The sequence below is a fragment of the Macaca fascicularis genome, chromosome X (genome assembly GCF_037993035.2).
Source record: "Macaca fascicularis isolate 582-1 chromosome X, T2T-MFA8v1.1".
In the NCBI taxonomy this organism is placed as follows: Eukaryota; Metazoa; Chordata; class Mammalia; order Primates; family Cercopithecidae; genus Macaca; species Macaca fascicularis.
The window spans coordinates 22,151,523-22,176,887 of record NC_088395.1 but is presented as its reverse complement, the minus strand read 5'-3'; the positions used below and the strand labels follow the sequence as shown (position 1 = coordinate 22,176,887).

General features: G+C 38.5%; 1 protein-coding gene and 2 long non-coding RNA genes across 5 annotated transcripts in view; 2 read left to right on the top strand and 1 right to left on the bottom strand.

The window, feature by feature from the left end:
• Positions 1–18,869, top strand: part of LOC135969323 (uncharacterized) — a 139,529-nt gene extending 120,660 nt beyond the window's left edge. For 2 of the 3 annotated variants that reach the window (XR_012429885.1, XR_012429884.1), the window contains 4 exons: positions 7,875–8,043; positions 8,517–8,620; positions 13,737–13,859; positions 17,812–18,869. This is a non-coding gene — a long non-coding RNA (uncharacterized lncRNA). Of the gene's footprint in view, positions 1–7,874; positions 8,044–8,516; positions 8,621–13,736; positions 13,860–17,808 lie in introns of all 3 variants that reach the window. The other variant, XR_010584506.1, reaches the window with a different exon arrangement.
• Positions 18,870–20,283: 1,414 nt separating this feature from the next.
• PHEX (phosphate regulating endopeptidase X-linked) overlaps positions 20,284–25,365 on the bottom strand; it is a 231,379-nt gene continuing 226,297 nt past the window's right edge. The window contains exon 22 of the mRNA XM_005593167.5: positions 20,284–23,687. Coding sequence (XP_005593224.1) covers positions 23,585–23,687 — 103 coding nt within the window. The 3' untranslated portion in view covers positions 20,284–23,584. The remainder of the gene's footprint in view (positions 23,688–25,365) is intronic.
• Positions 23,442–25,365, top strand: part of LOC102141690 (uncharacterized) — a 58,282-nt gene continuing 56,358 nt past the window's right edge. The window contains exons 1-3 of the long non-coding RNA XR_001487714.4: positions 23,442–23,697; positions 23,807–24,173; positions 25,275–25,308. This is a non-coding gene — a long non-coding RNA (uncharacterized lncRNA). The remainder of the gene's footprint in view (positions 23,698–23,806; positions 24,174–25,274; positions 25,309–25,365) is intronic.

Genomic DNA, 25,365 nt, shown 5'->3' with positions numbered 1-25,365 from the left:
CTAAGTACAAACTGGATCACAAAAATAGCAACACACCATATTTTTCTGTCTCCACTCCACCCATAGTTGTGGCACCTCTATTCTCCTGAATGTGCAGACATTCACCCTTTTAGCTTTGTTGGCTGTCAACCGCTGCTCCCTGCCCTCCCCTAAAATACTAGAAAAACATCACTGACCAATCGAAGTGAAGTATCTTATGACACTTACTGCAGTATGAGAGAGCTCTGCCTTAACAGTGTCTAGGCAATGTCTCAGAGGGGAAATGACGGGGTAGGTTATTAGGGACTAAGCTGGGTGATTTCAGGGCAGGTCTTGCAAGGCAGGCCTGTAACTGGGATTGGGTAGATTTTGTGACATAATAGCTGTAGATTGGTGGGCACAGCAGGAGGAGAATATTGAAGCAAGTTTTGATAGGGAAGGTGGTATTCTTGTTAAGTAAACTCTTTGAGTTGGTTTACGATTTTATTTTTCAGGAAAATGTATTTCCTGGAGCAAGTACCTACATTTGCTTATTCTCAAAATGGATTAATATGGGAACAGAAAGCGATTCCCACGTCCGTTATTGTTTTACGCAGTGATGGAGAATTATGTTGGTTTCAGTACTCAGTTACTACATAGCGGTGATCATTTTCCTTTTCTCTGGCTCTGGTTTGTTGGGTTGTTGATTCTTTTTTTTTTTTTTTCCTCTCAAGTAGATGGGACTATAGGCATGTGCCGCCACACCTGGCTAATTTTTATATTTTTAGTAGAGACGGGATTTCGCCATGTTGGCCAGGCTGGTCTCAAACTCCTGACCTCCAGTGATCCACCCACCTCGGCCTCTCAAAGTGGTGAGATTGCAGGCGTGAGCCACTGCGCCCGGCCAGGTCATTGATTCTTGACTACACTAATGGTGAAAACTCAACAATGTCCCAATAACCACCAAAGGCACCAGTGTCCACCAGTATGCAAAGTCACAACTGCCCCAGCAAAGACACAATACTCACTGAAGGTGCCACTGAATCCAAGAAGATAAATGGACTTCTGTGCTCCCTTTCATTTCACTCTATTACATGGCCTACAAAACACTTCAGGCTTATTCTCCCCAGTGTCTTAGATTATTCTGAACTCATTCCTTCACTTGCTCTTAGATATTGCTCCTCTACCAAGGACTCGGGTTATAAGCTCATGGTGCCTAGTTTAAATTTAAATGAACAGTGCCACTTGCCTCTGATACTGTCCCCTAGTTCTTGACCTTCTCAGTATCCCAGCAGTGCTACTCTCTCTTGGGGTTCATTCATTCACAGGAAGCAACTTCATCCCTTATGCAAATAAATTCCTTATGGGTTCCTGTCATGGAGTCTCCAAACATACCTAACCTATCTAAACACTAAGGCCAACGCATGTTTTTCCCTCAAACCAGGCATCCTATTACATGTTGATTTAAATTTTAGATCATTTGAAATTCTGTTGGCTTAGAAACTTTTAAAGTGGTACTGTTTTGTTTGTTTGTTTGTTTGTTTTCCTTTGGAGATGGAGTTTCACTCTTGTTGCCCAGGCTGGAGTGCAATGGCGTCATCTCGGCTCACCGCAACCTCCACCTCCCGGGTTCAAGCAATTCTTCTGCCTCAGCCTCCCGAGTAGCTGGGATTACAGGCATGCGCCACCATGCCCAGCTAATTTTGTATTTTTAGTAGAGATGGGGTTTCTCCGTGTTGGTTGGTCAGGCTGGTCTCGAATTCCCAACCTCAGGTGATCTGCCCACCTCGGCCTCTCAAAGTGCTGGGATTACAGGCGTGAGTCACCACGCCTGACCGGTACTGTATTTTTGTATAAGCCAAAGTGGTTCTTACAAAAGCATGGATGTTCTGCCCTATTATAAACAGTGAACCAGAATTCTGAGTAAAAACTAAAACAACATTAAAACATATGTGAATGTTCCTCTTTTAAAATTACAATTACTCACTTGCCAGGCTCTTCATGAGGGTTCAATACTGCTTTAGTGATGTGCATATAATTCAAATGCCATGAATATGAAGGGAAAAATCTGTCAGATATAATGTCCATAACTTATTTTCTCTTTCCTTGAAGCAGTGTTAATTCTTTTGTCAAAACTGAGACATTTTTCATGTGACAGAATTCTGTCCTTACCCATGACCCTGAATGAAAAAAGTCAGCTGCTTTTCCCAGTTGAGTACATTTGCATTTGTTGCTCATTGGGTCTGCTTCAAATTAATTTATAAATACATTAAAAGTTCTGCTTTTGAGTAATGAAAGCATGCTTTACCATAGACAAGCGATGTTAGCTTCTAGCTCCATACGCAGCAACTGGCCTGGTTCAGCACTTCCAATATCTCTGCTTGGAGTATTTCCTTGTTTATAGCTGAGACACCCGACATGAAAGTTCTTAGTAAATATTATTTGGTGAAATTGTTGATAAGAAAAAGGGTATTGACCTCCCATTTATCCCTATCAGATTTAAGAAGCTATCTTGCTACACTCAGAAAGCTGTCTTTACAAATTGATCCTTATTTAGTACCTTTAAACAAAAAATTAAATGGGCTTCCATTCAGCCACCTCCTTTAGGGCAAGGAGACTCACTCTTTCCTTCAATCTCATTGCTCTTAAAAGTTGCTAGACACACATTCAATTGACAGAAGGGAGATTCAGTGTCTGTCCGTCTATAACAGTGATTGGATAGGAAAAGGTTTGGGTTTGGAGACTTAAATGAAATTGGAGCTTTTGAAATAGCTTGAATTTATGGAGGCCTGCTTGAGTTCAGCTTCCCCTCAAAAACAAAATCTAAACGAGGTTGACAATGAAGAATTATGGACTACACAATGGAAGAGTATCAATGTGTACAATTAATACTAGGAAACAGGTTGAGACATCTCCGTTTAAGCTACATGCCATCTGGCCTAGAAGCAGTCATTCTACCAGAGTGACATCAAAGGTCAGCAGGAGCGAGAGCCGTATGTCCCGCTGCCAGGCTCCTGGATTTTATTTCTCATTTAAGAGAATCTGATCTGTCATTCCTCTGGCTCCTGTGGGCTTTAAATTCACATAATCAACATATCACTGCCAGAGACTTAGTAATAGCTGAGGCAGTTTAAAGGTGAGTGGAGAATAATCGTGCTCCCAAGCCAGATGCCTTCAGTTCTGCAAGGAAACAAAAAGTCCATCTCAGGCTCCAAAAAGGAAGGCAAATTGCCCTATTTGAAGGAGACCTCACCTCTCCTCCCAAATGTGCTAGTAGCTACATACTGCATGCTGGGAGGCCTGGCCCTTTGCAGAAGTTTAAGAGCAGTGGTCCTCAAAACATGGTCCACAGACCCCTGGGGATTCTCAGGGACTTTTCTGAGGGTCATTGAGGTCAAAAGTATTTCCATAATAAGAGAAAGATGTTATTTGCCTTTTTCATCATTTGACATTTGTGACAATAGTGCAAAAGCAATGATGAGTAAAACTGCTGGTACCTTAGCATGAATCAAGGTAATGGGACCAAACTATACTAGTAGTCGGTGTATTTTCTTACTGCTACACAGTAAAAAGAAAATGTCAGTTTCACTTAAACATGTCCTTGGTGAAGTGTTAACAATTATTAATGTTATTAAATGTCAGCTCCTGAGTATACATCTTTTTCATATTTTGTGTGACAAAATGGAAAGTGCACATAAAGCACTTTTGCTGCACACTGAAGTACAATGGCTGTCTCAAGGAAAAGCACTAATGCCATCATTTGAGTTGGAAGGTGAACTGCTTTTTTTTTGAGATGGAGCCTTTCTCCATTACCCAGGCTGGAGTGCAGTGGTGTGATCTCAGCTCAATGCAGCCTCCACCTCCCTGGTTCAAGCAATTTCCCTGCCTCAGCCTCCTGAGTAGCTGGGATTACAGGGGCACACCACCATACCCAGCTAATTTATTTTTTTTTTTATTTTTATTTTTTTTTAGTAGAGATGGGATTTCACCATGTTGGCCAGACTGGTCTCGAACTCCTGACCTCAGGTGATCCGCCCGCCTCAGCCTCCCAAAGTGCTGGGATTACAGACGTGAGCCACTGCACCCAGCCTATCTGCTTTTTTTTTTTGAGGAACACTGTTTTTATTTGGAAGAACAACTGACAGACTGTGGTTATTTGAAATTGGGTATTTGGCAGATATTTTCTCAAGAAAATGAACTAAATTGGCCAGTAACTTCAAAGAAAATAACTGGCAGTATTTATTGCCAATGATAATATTTAAGTTTTTGAATGAAAATGAGAATTTGGAAAATCTTGTATTTGCCACCGTGAGCCTAACAGCTTCCCAGCACTAAGAACTTACCTGATAAGATCAATGGTGATTAATAATGAAGACAATCTTTTGAAATTGTATAATGAAATGTGGTTACATTTGGAAGATCTGCGTAATTCGGTGCACCCAATATTTTCCAAGTGCCCACGGTTTGGTGTTACAAAATCATAAATGTTTAAAAGATGCATTGAAATAAAGATAGCAATGGATTTTGTTGTAACAGAGTATGAAAACTTCATTGATGTGTTTTAGATTCTGCATTGCAGGTAATCTGTAACTGTTAATAGTGTATTGTATGTTTTTAAATCGCTGAGTAAATTTCAAGTGTTCTCACTACAGAAACTATGTTAATTATTTTGACTTCATTATTCCCCATTTTATTCATAAATCATGACGTCACATTGTACCCCATAAATATATACAACTATAATTTATCAATTTACAATCAAAAACATTTCTTAAACTACCACTTGTTGAGTTTTGGTTTAGTTTCAGAGAATATTCACAGTTATCTCAAAACCTATTCAAATACCCATATACACTTTCCCTTTTTCAACAATATATCTGTATGAAACTATACTTTCTTCCTATACTTCACCAAAACCAAATACAGATGCTCCTTGACTTACAGTGGGGTTATGTCCTGATAAACCTATCATAAATTGAAAATAGCATAAGTCAAAAATGCATTTACTACACCTAACCTACTGAACATCATAGCTTAGCCTACCTTAAACATGTTCAGAACACTTACATTAGCTTACAGTTGGGCAAAATCATCTAATACAAAGTGTATTTTATTATAAAGGGTTGAGTATCTCATGGACTTTACTGACTACTGTACTGAAAGTGAAAAACAGAATGGTTGTATGGGCCCTTGAAGTATGGTTTCTAGTGAATAGGTATCACTTTCACAACATTGTAAAATCGAAAATCCTAAGTTGTACCATTGTAAGTTGGGGTCCATCTGTATTAAAAGAGATTGAATGCAGAAACAATGAAGAATCAGCTGTCTTCTATTAAACCAGACATTAAAGAGATTTGCAAAAATTTAAAACAATCCCACTCTTCTCACTAATGTTTTGAAAGATATAGTTATTTTTCATAAAAATGTGTTATGTACATTAATGTATAATGGGTTTGTTATTGTTATTTTTAAATTTAAACTTTTTTTTTTTAAGTTTCTTGAGAGACATATTCCACATAAACAAAAGCTCTTTGGGGTCCTCAATAATATTTAAGAGGGTAGGGTAGAGGAGTCCTGCAAGTAAAACGTTTGAGAACTGCTGCTCTAGGTGATCTTTAATGCCCTTGTCTTCCAGAGACAGCGCCATCCCTTCCCTCATCCACTGCCCTAAGCTCTGTCCCAGAGGTCCCGGAACATTCCCATCTTCTAAATTAGCTGATGGTGGCATGAGGAAGGGAAAGAAAGATCAAAATCACTTTCAGCCAAGCACTGTGTCATGTACTTAACATGTATATCTCATTTAACCCTCACAACAGCCCTGTGAGGTAATAATAATAATAATATGACCAAATAGTGGGGCAGCAGGACACATAAAGAGCCAACATCATTGTAAGGGTGAGCAAAGCCACATGCTGGCTAAGTATTCGACCAAATAAATAAAAACATCTTAAATACAGTTACAGCACTACTAATTTTTGAGTACATGGTGGTGATGCTATACCTAAATAAATTTCATTGTAAAGCATTAGCAAATTCATAAAAGCATCTGATCATCATGGTATTTTTAAAAATGTTAATCAATGAACCACAACACACTTGTTTATTGACAATGGAAAGGGAACAAAGAGATCTTCATCTTGAAGAATATTGAGAATCACCACACCGTAGCATTGTAAACTACGCTGAAGCCATAGCAAACTCAGTACATCCAGAACAATGCTAAGCTCTTTGGAATGATTTCCTTAACTCTAAAAGTCCACCTTTGCCATCAAAGTATTTAAGACACTAGTCAGGGAAGACAACAGATACATATTGAAGCCAACTAACAGCCCAGTACAATATAAGATTAGATGAGGGAAACTGACAGAAAGTGCTATAAGAGATCTGGGGACATAAAGAACTTTTGGTCAAGGTGATCTTAGATAAACTAAGATCAGATCTTCATCTTTCAAGATAGGATTTAAATGGGCAGAGAGGAGAGTCACTGACCTTCCAAGTCAGGCAACGACATGGACAAAGGCAGACATAGAAAGGGCAATATACTTGACTCAATAGAGGACTCATGAAGAAGCAGTGGGAGATGTGGTTGGGAAAGCTAGTTTAGGGCCAAATGTTGGAGGGTCTGGATGGACTAAGAAGCATAAAAACTTATCCCTATAGGTAATTCAAAATCCTCAAGTAAAAATATAAAAGAAAGACAGCAGAATGTGGCGTAGATTGGCAAACAGGAATAGGAATTGAAAGTCCTATTAGGAAGCAATTTACAGTTCAGGACTGAGATTGTTCAGGTTTGACTGGGGAAAATAGAAGCAAAAAGGAATGAGCGTGAGAGACATTGAAGAGTCACAGTTTGGTGATTAAGGCAATGGAGAGGAGGAAAGAGAGAGGACTCAAAGTTTTCAAGCCCAAGAGACTGTCACATGGTTCAACGAGGGAGGGACCATTTGGGTTGGGGCCCATCTGCTTCCTCTACACCCTCTTAAGTTTGATCCTAGTCCACTACAAGGTCTGAGGCACATGTTTAGTGACATGGAAGAGTTTTGACTTAGTCTGACAACGTAATCTGAACAGTCTCCTGAACTTACTGCTGGTCAGTTCTTCAGCTGTTCGTGAGATGCCTGCCCCTTCCCGGCCCAGGACGGTAAGATCTGGATTTGTTGCAAAGGCTGCAGCTGCCCACTCACTGCTCAGCGCACATCCAGGCCTGCTCCCCTTACAGAACAATTCCTCTGGATTCTCCCTGGGCCTTTGAACCAGCAAGGACTTCGGGCTTGGCTTTCTTGTTTTTTGAGGATGCAGCCTTGGATTGGGGCCTTGGTTTTGGACTCAGTTGTACTCAGCTTTATTCCACAGCTGTGGGCAAGCAACACCTACCTCCACTCTCCCTGTTGCTTTCTCAGAACATTTTTCAACCTGCCTTGTCCCCATCAGTTGGAGAACAAGATCAGATAGACTTTTTGCATAGTACTAGGTTCAGTTCTGAAAAGCGTTCGGCAACAGTTAAAGGAGATCGTAGAAATGGTAAGAAGGAGAAGGAAAGGAAAAAGCTAAAGATGAAAATTTTCAGTCTGGAGAATGGGAGGGAGGATGGCACGATGATGAGATAATCATCTTTGGGTACAGAAAGGGCTCTGCTGGAGAGAGGAAGCCTGGCTGCCCTCCCATCTGGCCAAGGGCAGACCAAGGGCTTAGTTACAGCATGGGGGATTTACGTAAGATAAAAGAATTTCTTGAACAAATGCGGAAATGGGTTTCAGAGGGGGTTTGTGTAATTGCCTTCACGGGAGATGGCTAAGAATAGCATAGCTCCTCCAGCAGCCGGAAGGCAAAGAGGTGTTCTGTGGACAGGCAGGAGGTGAACTTGGGTCATTTGCTGTTGCCCCTTCCATAACTCCTACCCTCTTCTTTTTCTATAGGAATACACATTTCTGCACTCTGTTGGGCCCCTGTGGAAGAACTCTGAACCCTTCTCCAGAACAAGGGCTCTTGGCAAATTCCTGGTATTTTTAGAAAATCAGCCTGTAAAGACTTTGCCCCCGTGGCTACCAGAGCACTGTAGTGGTGATCATTTTAAAAGCCATAGAGGTAATTTCTGACTAAATGATATCCTAGGCAGACTCAAAAATTGTTTCTTGAACTGAAGGGTTGCATGGCTGGGTTTTAATTAGAATGGATTAACACAGTGTTCCCATTTATAAAAGCCAAAATTGAAAAGAAGGAAATGCAGTGAGGTAATTAAAGTGAGGAAAACATCCTCTGGATCCTCCCCCACCCAAATGGAACCATTAAAAAGACAGGGAAAATTAAATAAACATTTGTTATTTTTTGTAGACCTTGATAATGTCTGTATATAAAATCTCAAGAGTGTCACATAGCTGTTTAAGTTTCTAGTGTGTATATACATACATGTATGTTTTTTCATGTGTGTACATAGTTTTGTACTATATAATAAACACATACACAGATTGTTTTTTGTTTACAATAGTATATGACAGTATATTTAGGTAACACTTTTTTTTTCCTTTTTTCTCTTAACTGACTGATTTGGCAAAATCAAGAAGTTTGCATGGTAGTGCAATAAGATGACCTACCTGATTCACCACTGCAAAATTTTGAAATGTGTCATTGGGTTTTCATTCCAAGCAGCAATGGAAAATCACTGGTAAGCGTTCTCTTGTTCGTCATGGCAACATCCTTTGATGGATACACCTGTAGAAAGGTGTTAAAGGGGGGGAATAAGGACAAAGGCCACGTGTGTTTTATCATTTATCAAAATTAAGGTTCTGCCCTATTTTTACTAGAAAAAAAAAATACCATGCCTACATATCAATTTCAAACCCATCAATTACTGAGTCCTGTCAGAACAATTGTCTCCTCAATAGCTCTCATATCTGTCCCTACTTCTCCATCCAATACCACCAGCCTGTTATGTCTCCCATGGATTACTGCAATGGCCTCCTGGCTGGTACCCCAGGCTCCAGTCTTCTTAACCCTCTTCAGGTATTTCTCACACCATCACCTTCTTACTCTTTATTAAGTATAGAAACTTAATTGTGTCACCTGTTTGATTTAAATTGGTCAGTGGTTCCCTGATGCCTACAAGATTAAGTCCAAGCTCAGTATCATGACCCTTTAAGATCTTTCTCTGGCCTTTGCCAAACTCTCTTGCTTATCATTAACCCCTCCTCAGCTACTCTCCAAGCTCTAGCTCCAGCAAGCTCTGTCCACTCCCTCCCAGTGGGTTCTCTTTCTTTCCCTACCACACCTTTTTGCTTTTGAGCAGCCTGGCCTCTCTCCCTGGAACTGTCTGCCATCCACTTCCTTCCCTGGCTGTCTCTAATGGATGCTACACAACTCAGGTCCAGCTTCATCTCTTCCAGGAAAGCTTCCCAGCCAGGACCCCACACCAAGTTTAGTCTCTTACCTATGTTCCTACAACAAGTACAGCATTACCTACCATTGCCAGCAGAAAAGGGCTCCAAAAATGAGGGGAGAAAACCTTTTTAAAAGAATTTGATATTCAGTATTTCCCTAGAAAAGCATCAAAGTGATTGTTGTGGGGGAAAAAATGAGGATTTACTTGGACTTTCTTGTATTTAACGTTAATTTTTTAAAAACTTTTTGATGCAATACACATACATATACAAAAGTGCACAAATCATTAATGTAGAAAGCATCCAGATCAAGAAACCCAACATCACCAGAACTTCAAAAGCCTCACCTTGTGAACACTTCCAGTTCCTAATCCCCAAGGGGTAACCACTCCTCTGACTTCTAACAGACTGGTTTTGCATATTTTTATATTTTATGTAAGTAGAATCATAAAGTATCTTCTCTCTTGTGTTTGGCTTCTTTCGTCCAACATTATGTTTGTGAGAAACACTCATCTTGTTGCATGTAGTTGCAGTTCGTTTGTTCTTGTTATTGTAGATCAATATTCAATTATTTACCTTCTCTATTGTTGATGGGCATTTGGATACTTTCTGTTTTGGGACTCTTATAAATAGTGCTTCTATGAAATTCTTCCACGTCTTTTGGTGAACATAGGTGTGCATTTCTGCTGGGTAAACATTAGGTTAAACAATATAAGATTGCCAATATTCAACCATTGTTTACCTACTAAGATGACAACTTACTACCTAGGAGTGGATTGCTGGGTCATTGGACACAAGTATATTCAGCTTTAGAAGATACTGTTAAATAGTTTTCCAAGGTGGCCATACAAACGTATACTCCCTCTAGCAATCTATGAGAGTTCTGCTTGTCTAAATGCTTTTTGATTTTAGCCATTCTAGTGGGGAGGGGGTAAATAGTTGAATCATGTTGTGGCTTAAATTTGCATTTCCTTCATGACTGGTGAAGTTAAGCACTTTTCCATCTATTTCTTGGCAATTTGGAATATCCTCTTTTGTGGTTAGCTCAAGTCGTCTGCCCAATTTTCTATTGAGTTGTCTGCCTTATTCATTTTGTATTATTTTTATTTCACAGCTGAGGGCATTAGAATGTTTTCACTGCTTAGTTCTATAAATACTTTTATCCAATTTTATTTCCAAAGAACTCTGTGTTCACCTCTATCCAATTATATATTACACTGCTGAAATTTTATTTATATATCTACTGTTCCTTATGAGTACAGTAATTTTCAAATTGTTAAACGATTGGAAACTGTAACCTAATTCATCATATTTCCAACCCTAGAATAATATCTATTAAGTGCTTCAATAAATATTTGTTCAGTTAACTGATATACACTTAACACTGTGTTCCTCCTAAATTTGTGTTAAGTGTTTTGTACTTCCCTGTATAAAGTTTATTTCAGTAAGACAAATTGTGTGAATTATTCTGCCCATCTCCATTACCTTACAAAGGAACACTGCTACTTGCAAACATACAAAGATGAGGATCAGAGAATGGCAGAATTGTTTTCTAGTTAAGTAAGTGTCTATGAATAATAAGCAACAAAAACTTACCTAATTGATAAGAAAAAATTTTTTTTTTATTATTAAACTTTAAGTTCTGGGATACACGTGCAGAATGTGCAGGCTTGTTACATAGGTATACATGTGCCATGGTGGTTTGCTGCACCCATCAGCCTGTCATCTACATTAGCTATTTCGCTTAATGCCATCCCTCTCCTAGCCCCCCCACCACCAACAGGCCCCGGTGTGTGAGATATTCCCCTGCCTGTGTCCCTGTGTTCTCATCGTTCAACTCCCACCTATGAGTGAGAACATGCGGTGTTTGATTTTCTGTTCTTGTGTTAGTTTGCTGAGAATGATGATTTCCAGCTTCATCCATGTTCCTGCAAAGGACATGAATTCATCCTTTTTACGGCTGCATAGTATTCCATGGTGTGTATGTGCCACGTTTTCTTTATCCAGTCTATCACTGATGGGCATTTGGGTTGGTTACAAGTCTTTGCTATTGCGAGCAGTGCTGCAATAAACATATATGTGCATGTGTCTTTATAGCAGAATGAGAAAAAATCAAAATCTTAATAGCTTAATGGGTAAAGGGCCTTGATATGTGGGTAATTTATATCAAGAGAGGTAAAAACAAAAAAGTGAATTGGTAAAATTAAACGACCAGTCACACTTTATTTATTTATTTATTTACTTACTTACTTACTTACCTACTTACTTCAGGTTTTCTGTCACCCAGGATGGAGTGCAGTGGTGCATTCATGACTCACTGCAGTCTCAACCTCCCGGGCTCAAGTAATCCTCCCTTCTCAGCCTCTCCAGTAGCTGGTACTACAGGTGCGCATTCTACTATGCCCTTCTAATTTTTATATTTTTTGGTAGAGATGGGGTTTCACTATGTTGCCCAGGCTGGTCTTGAACTCCTGGGATCAAGCAATCCATCTGCTTCAGCCTCTCAAAGTGCTGGGATTACAGGCGTGAGCCATTCCATTCAGGCTTATTTATTTAATGGATGCAAAAATTACTAAAAATGAAATTAATAACATCTAAAGCTGATAAGGTTTTTGTAAATGTGGTACCTTCTTACGCTGTTCTTCATTGTGCTTTTTATTAGAGCTGATGGTTTACGCATCTTCTTCCCACATTATATTGTAACTTTCTTATGAGCAGAACCTACTTCTGATCCAGTCCTATTGTAAAACCGGTAGGTACCCTCATGCATACAACCTTATTAGAATGCAATTTGTTAGTGCATTTCAAAAGCCACAACAGCATATACATGCCTCCTTTGATGAAGTAAATTCACTCTTAAGTATTTAAGGAAACAATCTATAGGAAAGAAAATAAAGAAAATAAATATTAATAAATATTAATATTTTCATTTCTATTATTTACCATAGTGATAAATGAAATCAATAAATTTCTAAATAGAAACAGTTGAACAAATTATGTCACAGAAACTCTAAAGAATATCATTCTGCCATTCAAAGTGGAAGATTTTGCCAGGTGTGGTGGCTCCTGTAATCCCAGCACCTTGGGAGGCCGAGGCAGGCGGATCATGAGGTCAGGAGTTCCAGACCAGCCTGGCCAACATGGTGAAACCCTATCTCTACTAAAAATACAAAAATTAGCCAGGCATGGTGGCATGTGCCCATAATCCCAGCTACTCGGGAGGCTGAGGCAAGAGAATCACTTGAACCCAGAAGGCGGAGGTTACAGTGAGACGAGATCGCACCACTGTATCCAGCCTGGGTAACAGAGTGAGACTCCATCTCAAAAAAAAAAAAAAACAACAAACAAAAAACAAAAAAAAACCAGAAGACTTTGAAGCACCTATGGATATAGGCCGACGCTATTAGATGAAAAAGATTCAAAATCATATTATCCTCAGAATAAAATTATGCCATATAATTATACATGGGGCCATGGGAAAACACAAATACAAAAGAAATAGGTGGAAATTTCAAAGTAACAGGATGATGCAGAGCTTCTTTCTTAAATTTTATTATCATTCATTCACTCATTTCCCCTCCGCTCCTCTCCTGGACACAGCCACCATCATTTCTTGCTGGGATGATAGCAACCACTTCCTAACTGATCTTCATGCTTCTTCCCCTGTTCAACCACAGTCTGTTCTCAACACAGCCAGAGTCATCATGGAAATCACAGGTTGGATCTTGTCACTTTTCTGCTCAGAAGTCTCCAATGGCTTTTCCCATCTCACACAGAGTGAAAAAAAAGAGTTCTTACAGCAGTCTGTATGACCATGGACAAGCTGAATGTTGTTTTCATCCAGACATCATCTCATTCTGCACCCTTCCTTGCTCGCTCTGCTCCAGCCACACTAGTCTCCTTGCTCTTCTACAAATGTCCTGGGACGCTTCTACTTCTAAGTCTTTGGACTCACTCCTGCCTCTGCCTAGAAGCCTCTTCTGCAAGATAGGTTCTTTGCTCAAACATCTTCCTGACCATGCTATTGAAATTTGCAACACTCTGACATCCACATATTATATCCTCCTCTCTCCTTCATAACAAGTATTACCATCTACTATATCACGTTTCACTTATTTATTTTATTTTCTGACTCCTAGAGTATACGCTCTATGGAAGCAAGACCTTCTATCTGTTTGGTTTACTGCAATATCCTCAGCAGCCCCTAAAGAGTGCCAAGCACATAGTAAATGATCAATATTTATTGGTGAAATGAAGGAACAAATTTACTAAATGTTTATTCAAGGGCCTGTTATTTTTAAGACCCTGTGCTGAGTGCTAGAAATATAGTAGTGATACTAGAAATATAGTAATAAACAAAAGAAAGGCTTATTTTTTGTTTTGTTTTGTTTTGTTTTGTTTTAGGGACAGGTCTCACTGTGTCATCCAGGCTGGAATGCAGTGGCGCAATCATACCTCACTACAGCTTCAACCTCCTGATCTCAAGCCATCCTCCAGCTTCAGCTTCCTGGGTAGCTAGGACTACAGGTATGCTCCACGATGCCAAGCTGACTTTTTTTTTTTTTTTTTTTTTTTTAAGAAACTGGGTCTCACTATATTGCCCAGTCTGGTATCAAACTCCTGGCCTCAAGCAATTCTCCCACCTCGGCCTCCCAAAGTGCTGGGATTACAGGTGCGGGCCAACATGCCTAGCCCAAGAGGAAGTTTTAATATCATGGGACTTACAAGACAGTGGAGGAAGACAAACAATAGGAAAGAAGAGAGAGAGGAAAGGAGGGAGGGAGGGAGGAAGGAAGGAGAAAACTAGCAACAGTGGTAAGATCTATGAAGGTGCGAGCCAGGTGAGGTGATAGACCACATAGTTAAGGGGCCTAACTTCGACGAAGTTATGTGAAAGACATACAAAAAGCATTCCAGGCAAAACAGCAAAGGCCCTGAGACTGAGAAGGTAGGAGAAAGTTTAGTAAATTTACAGAAACAGAAAGACGACCAGTGTAGCTAGAAAAAGGCTATGAAGAAGTGACAGCAGAAGCAGAGAGCCAGGTCCTGTAGGCCCTTTAAGTCAGGGAAAGTTGTTTGGATGTTGTTGTAAACACAATGAAAAAAAATTGCTAAAGGTTTTTTAAGCAGAGGAATGACAAGGCTGTTGTAATATTGTTCTTGAAGTTTTGGGCTAAAGTCACCGGAGTCCTGGATTACTCAAATTGCAATATGACAACTAGCACTCTGCCTCATGTGTTGTAGGCAGACATTAAATGACAGTTGATTTTTTTCCTTATTCTAAATATCACTTAGTACATATCACCAACTGACCTAGGTGAGGGAATACCTTTATTATTACCACCTTTTGTAGTTTTAATATGCTGAATGTTTTAAAATGGTTTTTATTCAATGCTTATAATAAAATTGAGATACTGAACATTCTGTTCCTAAAAAACCATTTATCCTCAAAGAGGTTTTTGATTGATTTCTTCCCAACAAGCTCTGTGCATTAACTCAAACTCAATCTGCACCAGAGACTCTATGTGTGTGCAAATGAGAGTTGAAATGTGAATCTCCAAGGAGCAAGCTTGGCCCTTGTTGATACGTAAAAATTTCCTCCAGAGCATTTGTGACAAATCCACTCTAGCATCCTCCTAGGTGTACTCTGAGGCAACTTTGGAAGGCACACAGAGATAGGCTCCTTTAATCTCAAATGAATTTTCCAAAGGCTAAGTTCTATGTCTTTAGGAGAAATGAAAAATACCAAATGTTCATGTGTGTTTATTTTATTAAATTAGCTAAGAAAAAATAGGATGGGTTTCTGTGTTAAATCAAATCTCCTAGTATTCAACAGTTTAAAGGAAACTTTAGACTCTTTAGTTACAGACATTACTGGGGAAAGGCAATAATTCCATATAGAACTGTATCTATAGCAGCATTTCTTTCCAAATAAATTTTTATTAAATATTCCCATTAAAAAATGAAATGTAGACTTCCAGTTGAATGTAGGAGACTCGGATGTAGATCCGCTCACTCTCTCACACAAAAAAGCTAAAAATATATTTTTTGAAAGGTATAAGCCCACATAGACAAAAATAATGGACCCCCTACTAGAAGCAAACTGAAATACTCTGTAGAATACCAGAAAGACTCAGAATTTGGAAGCTCTAGGTAACAGTAAATGTCAGAATGCATGATAAAGTTACAAGCGCTGGCAAGGATGTGGAGAAAAGGGAACCCTTACACACTGTTGGTGGGGATGTAAATTATACAGCCATTATGGCAAACAGTATGGAAGTTCCTTAAAAAATTAAAACTAGAACTACCATAGGATCCAGCAATCCCACTACTGAGTATATACGCAAAGGAAATGAAATGAGTATGTTGAAGAGCTATCTGCACTCCCATGTTTATTGCAGTACTGTTCCCAATAGCCAAGACGTAGAATCAACCTAAACATCCATCAAGGCAGGACTAATGTGGTATATATACACAAGGGAAAATTATTTAGCCATAAAAAATAGTGAAATTCTGTTACGTGTGACAACATGGATGAACCTGGAGCACATTATGTTAAGTGAAATAAGCCAGACAACAAAAAGATAAATACTGCATGATGTCACTCTGGTGAAATCTCAAAAGTGGTTCTCATAGAAGTAGAGAGTAGAATAGTGGCTGCCAGAGACTGGGGGGTGGGGAAGATAGGGAGAGGTTGTTCAAAGGATACATAATTACAGTTAGATGGAAGGAATTAATTCAAAAGATCTATTGTACAGCAAGGTGACTGTAGTTAATGATGATTTATTATGTTCTTGAAAAATGCAAAGAGAGTGAATGTTAAGTGCTCTCCCCACAAAAAGTAACTGCATGAGGTAATGCAATCGTTAGTGAGATTTAACCATTCCATAATGTGTATGTATACTTCAAAACATCATGTTGTACATGATAAATACAGGGTTGTCAAATCTTAAAAAAATAATTAAAAAGAGGCCGGGCGCGGTGGCTCAAGCCTGTAATCCCAGCACTTTGAGAGGCCGAGACGGGCGGATCACGAGGTCAGGAGATCAAGACCATCCTGGCTAACACAATGAAACCCCGTCTCTACTAAAAATACAAAAAAATTAGCCGGGCGAGGTGGCGGGCGCCTGTAGTCCCAGCTACTCGGGAGGCTGAGGCAGGAGAATGGCGTAAACCCGGGAGGCGGAGCTTGCAGTGAGCCGAGATAGCGCCACTGCACTCCAGCCTGGGCGACAGAGCGAGACTCCGTCTCAAAAAAAAAAAAAAAAAAAAAAAAAAAGATTAAAAAGAATGCATCATAGAGTCAAAACCAAGGTGATTGCTTAAAACTCTCTCAACTACCCATAGGCAGGACCACAAAGATTCTGTTCTCTGGAGAAAGTAACCTGCAAACTTTTCGGTTGCAGGGACTGAACAGAGAGGGTGAGGGTAATCATGGGGCTGAACACAGGTAGATTTCAGGGAGGTCTGCCAACTGAACTGAGGGGATGCCCCAGCCCGGACATCCAGGACTTAGAGTCACCATAGTTAATGTTTGCCTAAGAAAGCACTCAGACCAAACTGGATTCAAATCCACGCTGCCAGTTGCTAGCTAAATGATCATGAATGAAGTCATTAACCTCTTCAAGCCTCAGGTCTCTTACCTGTAAAGTAGAGATAATAATATGTATCCGAGTTGTTGTGATAATTAAATTAGATAATATTAAAAAGGTATTTAGTACATATTTGGCACATTATACATAATAAATGGTAGCAAGCATTATCAGTAAAGAGCAGGGTCTAGAATCCTTTCTGAAGGACTTGAAACTACCATTAAGTATATGTAAACTGACTCCTTTCTTTACATTATTTTCTAACAGATTACTATAGAAGTATAACCTGAAGTCTTCAGTAAGTCACAGGTTACAATCACGTTTGGTCGGGAGAACATTCCAGAATGGGCTCTGAAGTTAGACAAAATTGACTATTTCTGGCTCTTGCAATTACTAATGTGATCTTGACAAGTCACGTGTTTCTCACCTGTGAAGTTGGAATAGCAACAACTATGTGCAAGATTGTTGCGAGGATTGGCCATAAAGCAGGCATGCCCCAGCAGAGTGCCTAGGACATAGTGGGTGTCAACAAACAGAAGCCATTTTCACTATGATTATTATTAGGCCAAAAAAAAATTATAAATGCCAATTGAAAATGTGATCAACTTTGGAATAAATATGCTTTGGGCTATTTTTGCCATTCATCAAATATCACTGGGGTGGGAGGGTTGTCTGACTGTTATCCGAGTACTGGGATTCCACTGACTTCTAAATCAATTTGGAAATTAACACAGTGTACTTCTAAATGGTAAACTATACGTCTTTTTTTGTCTGGGACATTTGCAGACATTTCAGCCAAACTGGCAGGGAAAATGATACTCAGTATTTTAGGTAGCTTTTTACACTGGGATTTTAACTTATGCAGTTTTTCTTTCTCTGTAAAGTAGAGTCTCTGGCCAGAATTAATTAGAACAGCACTTTTGTGGCTTGTACATGGACACTCATCTTCATTTCTTGGACTCTGAGCCTCAATTTCTCATTCAAGTGGAGAAAGCATATAACAAGAATATGGTGAGTAGTATTTTTCATCTCATAATCAATGGAGAAGTAAAAACTATTATATATAAATTCTCTGAAAATACTGGAAAATATTGCACTTTCAACAATATTTTGTAGGATATTTTAGTTACTTTATCAATGGTATATATTTTAAAAGCTTAGAACATATTATAAATTCATGGCTTTGCCACAGATTCTTATGTTCAGTTACCTTTCTAATTGAACCAATTAACAAAACAAAATACACATTCAAATGAAACATGTATCTAAACCATTTAGGAATAATTAAAATTATAGATCAGGTTTTCTTTCACTGATCACAAATCATGGTAATGCTTTTGTGGTGCTCATTTCCGGGCTCACTTTGGTGTGTTTATTAAAGCACGGTATTGTCAGATCACAGGGAGTATCTCATTTTCATTTTCATATCTCCAATTCTAAAGGGAATTAAATTATCCAATTAAGCTGTTAATTAAAAAGACTCCTACAGAATAAACTGCAGGCTACCAATGGCATTTTCAATTTTCATTGCGCTGTGCTCAAAAGCAATTTTCTAAATTCAAAAGAACTCGAAGTTACTGCCCCGTACTTCACTTTATAAGGTGTGACTGGGAATGCTCCCTGAGAACTAAACCCATTTGTTCTTCATTCTGGGCACACAGCTAGACTACATGTCCCAGCCTCCCCTGCAGTTAGATTTAGCCAATGGAATATGAGCAGAAGTAATGTAGGCAACTTCAAGGACTATCGCAAATCTTCCACTCAATATCTTCCATGGCCTTTTTCCCTCCACTGGCTTCTTATAGATGAGCATACTTTCAATCATGTGTTGAAAATGGCAGAACCATAATATGGAAGGAGACTGGGTCCCTGAGTCACCAGTTAGAGGAGAGAAACTCACTGATAATTAATACCCATTATGTGTGTAATGAAAACAAGAAATAAACTGGGTTAAGCCATTGAGATTATCTGTTTCTACAGCTAGTGTGATCTTAATAATAATAAAAAAAAAAAAAAAAAAAAAAAAAAAAAAGCAAGTGAACTTGAGGCGCATGCAAATATCTTAAACCTAATTGGAAATAGCCTCTTGCAAATTTTGATCAGGTCCACTTAGATACATATCTAACACTGTCATTTATATGCATCTTTCCTTGTGCCACTTCCCTATACACAAAAATTCTCATTTCATGGATCAGCTTAGAAACTAGAATAAACTCTCCAAGAAGGGCACAACAGGCCGTGCTCAGCTGCTTATTACCCACAATCTCTGTGCCCTGTGATGTCCATTTCCTGTACATGATGATGGTATGAGCTGTGACATAGAAGGGCTGACCTGGGATCCTACAAACCAGTACTTTTCCAGATCTTAGAACATATCAGTGCCAGAAAGGTGTTTAAAATAATCAACAGGGGACTCAATTTGCACTGTCAGCATAACCCTAAAAGACACCACAGAGAAATCAGTATAAATTCTATTGTACGTCTCTGGATTTGTCTGAACTCAGGGAGGCAGTCAGGCATGCAGAGTCCCATACCACTCAGTCATTGTCTAACGGTCACCAGACACTTCCAGTTCTCTGAAAGTACATCGGGCAAAGAGGCTCCAGTAGCATGAGGGCAGCCATCCTAGCGAGTCAAAGCCAATTAGAAAAAAAAGCAGAGCGAAAATGAGGTAAGGGCACCCAGTAAAAGGAATTTGCTGGGATCTGTGCAGAGGAAACACCAATAGTATCCACCAGACAAAAGCTGAATAATTCTTTCTCTGTGTTCCAAACCACAACCTGATTGACTTATATATCATAATCACTTAGTAGGGTTATTGAAACAGTTTATATATCCATCTCCCATGTTAGACCAGACTGTTCACTGAAGCCCAGACACTGTATATTATCCACCTAAATATAGCTGGTTTAGTGATTTCAATATGAGTGCTCAGTTACTGTGTGCTGGGAATGAATAACTATAAATCGACTGGATTGTTACAGAATGATGATAACACAGAGATTCTTTGATTTGATAGTAACTGTGATGTTCATTGTCACTTTTGTGAGATCAGCCCTATCCCCTATCACCGTTGATAATTTCCTCAGAGGCATCTCTTTCTCTATAGAAATATTATTACAAAGGCAGTAAACCATATCTGCTGACTTACATTCTGGAAGAAAATATAATGACAACCTCGTAAATACCTTCTTGTCTATGGAGAAAGTTACTGCATTCAAATCCCACTTTTCTAAGCCAAGAAAGCTAATATAGTACAGTTATTGTACACTATTTTTTGGCAAATGTTGTGTAAAACAGGATGGAATATGTTAACAGATCTAATAGATTGTAATATTTTTAAAAAAGAAAGACACAGAAAGCCTTCAACCAACTTTTTATTGTCCTTAAAATGATTGTTTACATCGTTTCATGAGTAGAAGAAAATACAACCAGTCTCACAGTAACCATTTAGATATAAAATGTATAATCCAAGAACATCTCTCTTCAAACCAGTAGGACACTGTCACTGGTGATGAGAATGTTGTTATATGAAGCAATCGTATATTCTTCCATAATTTAATATGCAACTGAGGCATTATGTTAAATGTATCAAGGACGAAGCCTATCAAATGCTAAGTGATTATAGAAATACTGATTGAATAAATTTACTTAGAAATGGGATAATCTAAGGGATAGAGGTTAATCCACAGGTCAGTAGACCAAAGCCCAAAGACTACCTTTCCTTCCTGTGGGATACTTGACAAGAGATTTCAGGCTTCTCCACTTCTTTGGCACAAGCATAATCTGTCTGGCAAGCCATAGTTCCTAGTTGCTTCTTAGTGATGCTCCAGGGCTAAATAAGATAAAATTTATGTGCTAGGCTTAAGCTCCATTGAGGCAAGGCACTAAATAAACTTCAGGATAATTTATGAATCGTGTTTGCATTAGTGATGTCCAAGTCCATCTCATAAAATGAATAAATGAGAACAGGAGGCCAATGCTGAGCACTTAGTGAAAAGCTCAGTATACTTTGGGCAATGGTGATGAGCCCAAATAAAACCACTTTATATCTGAAATAATTTTTTACTAATCCAGGAGATTTTCACAAACACAAAAACCCTAACTCCTTCCAATGCCCAGACAATAGTTCACTGGCAGAACATCTGGTGTGTGAATCAGAGAACTGTATTATAGCAGCCCTAGTCTGATATCTAATATCTAATATCCTTTTAATTTACCATCATTTTTTTAAAAACTTTATGGCTCTACTCCAGTGAATGTGCTTAGCAAGGAACGCCAAGATCCTGTCTTCTCTTCAGAGCCACATCCATAGGCCAGCGTCTCCCTACTTTTTTCTTTCCCTTCCAGTTGCATTTTACCTTTCTCTTTCTACCACTTAATCAGTGTCTGTTAATCTTAGCAATCTGTATCTAAGAGAAAGGACAGTGAGAATGTAATTGGAAGAGTTAAACATGAGCATATATTTGGAAATTCAATCCTTCTAATTGTGCTAGCTAGTAGTAATGATTTGGTATTGCTGCTTTTGGTTTGTTGTTTTGTTTCGCTTTGTTTTAGTAATGGACATCCTACCTACAATTTTCAGTATAACAGTTACAGCAAGTAAAGTGAATCAGGATAAGGTAAGCTTCTTATCTAGAAACTGTGAGGGCCCCAACTAATCACCAACCACTTTTGCTAAACCAACAAGTGACTTAATTTCTGTTTCCAAAGCCATAACTCTATGCTTTTATCAAACACTTTCTCTGACCTGCAGGAATGTGTTTATTTGGAGTTTATAAAGGAAATCTAGAAGGGAAACACTATTCATATAAGCATGACAAACCTCAGCTGATTTTAAACAAACACCCAAGTGCAGGAATAAAACAGAGTATCTTATATGTCTATAAACCAAGTCAGAATGCTTCCTCCAGAGAAAAGACACATACATTCCCAACCTAATACTGCTTGTTTTTAGAAATACAAACTAAGGTCATATTAAGCCAGGTTAAGAGGAGGAGAAGGTAGCTGCCCTTCACAAGTTTATCCATTCAGAGAGGAAGAAGTCAAGGGGAAAATTGCTCTCCTCTGACTAATGCAGTATAATTGTTTCCTCATGATGGTGCCCCTCCATTTTTCTCCCTTCAGACGTTCCCATGGCTACAAAAGGACATGACATACACACACACACACACATACATATATATATATTTTTAAAAGAATCACAAATCGCAGGGACATAAAATGGCTTCCTGTGGTTAATCTGAATTTGTCATTTTGCTTTTGAGATTTTCCTATTGGCCCACTTAACCCAGCACCTCATGTATAATGAATAATGTAAAGGGGGTATGGGGATGCCTATTTTAAGAGACCAAAAATGCCAGGTAACAACTTTAAGGCCATTACAATTTTATCCTACACACACACACACACACACACTCACTAATAAGAAAGGAGTTCACTTAGAAGGATAATGCTCTAAGGATAAAACACATAGTACTGCTCTTTCTCACAACTCTTTAGATGACTTGAAGAGTAAAAATTATGTTTATTTGGACTATGCAGGGAATTTTAAATTGAATCAGTAAATTCCAGAATGTCATCAATCAAGAAATTTTTTAAAAAGAATTTTTTTAAAGAGAGGTAACATTAAGCTGAAACAGAAGGGCACATTTCTCCCTCCTCAATGTGATGTTTGTTCCTTTGCACTAAAGGGGAGTGAAAGTCATATGTTCCTAATGGGGAATCAGAAAATTGTTTTCTCAATGTCTGCTCATTTCAAAACCAGTACAATGCACACATGTGAAGCTAATGAAACAAACAAGAATTAGACTTAAAAAAGTGTCTAGCAGACAATCACTGCAGTTCATACAGATTGGACAAAATTTTGGAGATTTCATCTCCTAGTTTCCCTGCTGTTATGTAACTAGGAGGTTTTACTTCTTCTGGGACCTAAAGATATATCCTCATTCCCTTTTTTCTATTTAATAAACTCAAATCCGTTACCTAGTAGCCTTTCTGCCAGCTTTGTTCATGCTGACTTGAACAGGGCAATCTGCTACATGAGATGCAAGCTGTGAGACACGTTTTCATTCCAATAGACTCCAAAGCTGAAGGCAAGAACTTCATCAAAAATTGTAAAATGGAGATCAAACATATTTCTAATTTAACTACCTTAGAGTTGAGGAATGCTGTGTAATTACTGTCCATAAAAACTTGCACTGCATTCCACAGAGCAGCACGCCCTCCCAGGTGTTCATGCACGTGTCTTCATCGAGAGGCTACAAGTTTAATAGATTGAACTTTTAATGGATACATCAATTTAGGCTTCCCACAAAGCTATAGATTGAAATGGTATGTACCACATAACTGTGGCTAACACACTAAAATGGACAATAGCAACAATTTAGCAGATAGCATTTTAACAAAAGTAGCCTAGGGATTTATTTTTGTTGGTTTGATTTTCTAAAAAAACATACTTGGTTCATGCTTGTATTCCATTTTATAAGCTCTACAACTTTGAACATATACTGTCTAGATCCAAGCAGGTCACCTACCCAAATAATGAAAATGCACTAAAAATGAAAGTTTCCAGGCCTAAAGCAATGGGCGATGAAGGCTCAGTGCAGCCTCTGCTGGCACTGTGCAACTGTCTCAGGATGCCACAAACCAGCGTCCCAGCTACCAGAGTCGGCAGGAGTCCATGCCTCTGTTCATCGTGGAATTGGGTGGACAGTTAAATGCTTTCTGGAATTCTTCAAAGTTACTAATTGCACCATTGACCCTGAAAAAAGGTATGTCAAAGCATATGTCATACAATTCTTGCACATCAACAGGTTCTGTATAAAACTATAGCAGAATATTGCTAAAAAGAATGTTGCCATTCTTTTAATCTATTTACAGGGAGACAACTTTTCAAAAAAAAATGAACAGACTAGAACCAGCATCTCCTGAATGCCAAGCAAATGCCCCATTACTCTTCCAACAGTCTTCAAATTCTTATAAAACTGTATTGTCACCAGTATTAGTTTTTCTAACTTTTTAAAAACTTTATAGAAAATATAACTGACCTATACAAAATATTACATGTAGAACATGACAGTTTTTTGTGTGTATGTGCCCGTATTACTACCTGCCAGATCAAGACATTCCAGCACCCAGTAGGCTCCCGCCTGTTCCATACCAACAGCATCTCCAAAGATAACTACTATTCTGACTTCTATTGCCATAGCTTTGCCTGATTTTGAACTTCATGTGAATGGAATCCACGGTATGTACTGTTTGGTCTTTGACTTCTTTCACCGAATATAATGTCTGTAAGAGTCATCCATGTTGTTGCATTTCCCGCTATTTTTAAAGAATTCATTCAATCTACAGAAACATTTTCTCTGAATTAGTGTTAGGTATGGAAGCTCATAGTTGCCCAGAATTTGATTAATGCAACAATCAATTAATGAATGGTATCTAGTTATTACTGATGAGTAATTCTTCACTGGAGTTAGCTCCAATATATCACATTCTTATAGGCTTCCAACTACAGTAAAGACTGGATTCCTATGCAGTACTTTGATTGCAGCTGTCTTTTGGAAGTGATATTGCCGTTGTGTGATTTCTGCTGCACTCAAAATCTACAGTTACTGCAGACCTCAGTAACAAGCCAGCACACACACAAAAAAACTTCCCCCTTTCATCTACTTCTTACTCAACTCCATGTTCAAAGGGTTGACTAGAGACTCAGCATTCTCAGTCACTATTTCTTCCCTAATGACTTTGTTACCTACGGGCATTTGAATAAATGTAATGCACTATATCCAAAAAATCCTCATAACCGCTTGTGTTTTAGCTGAATATATGGGTAGGGATGCATATTTCATAGTATGATTCACCCTAGGCAAGTGTTAAAGATAGAATATAGCTGATAATTAGTAAGCATACACTGTAAAATTCAACATTACAGGCAACTAGTTAAAGGAAATAAGTTTCTGAAAACTTGTATCTGTTGAGTAATTAATCTACTGTGTGGTTTCATCTGCACCATTTGTCAGTGGGAACACATTTTAGTACATTCGAGACCGTCAGCCTTCATGACAGTTTAGCCCAGTGGCGGAGAAATTTCCAACACAGTGATTAGATTTTTATGCTAGTGGGTAATTTATAATAAATTTCTGAAGCATTTCTAAGGCAAGATCTTAGGAATAAGATTTTAAAATATAGAAGAAATTTTAGATAGCTTTCTTGCAATATGCTAATGGATTCATTTAAACATTAAATATAAAGATATCCAGATATAATATCCTAAACAAAGAATGAATACATATAAATTGTTATGGTTTTTGCATTTCTCATCATACTTATCTTTCCCCTACTACAGAAAATTTCTGTCAACCTATAGGACCGAGTACAGGGTGAGTAATATTAACTTTAATTTTATTTGTACTTAATGTTTTATACATTCTGACAAA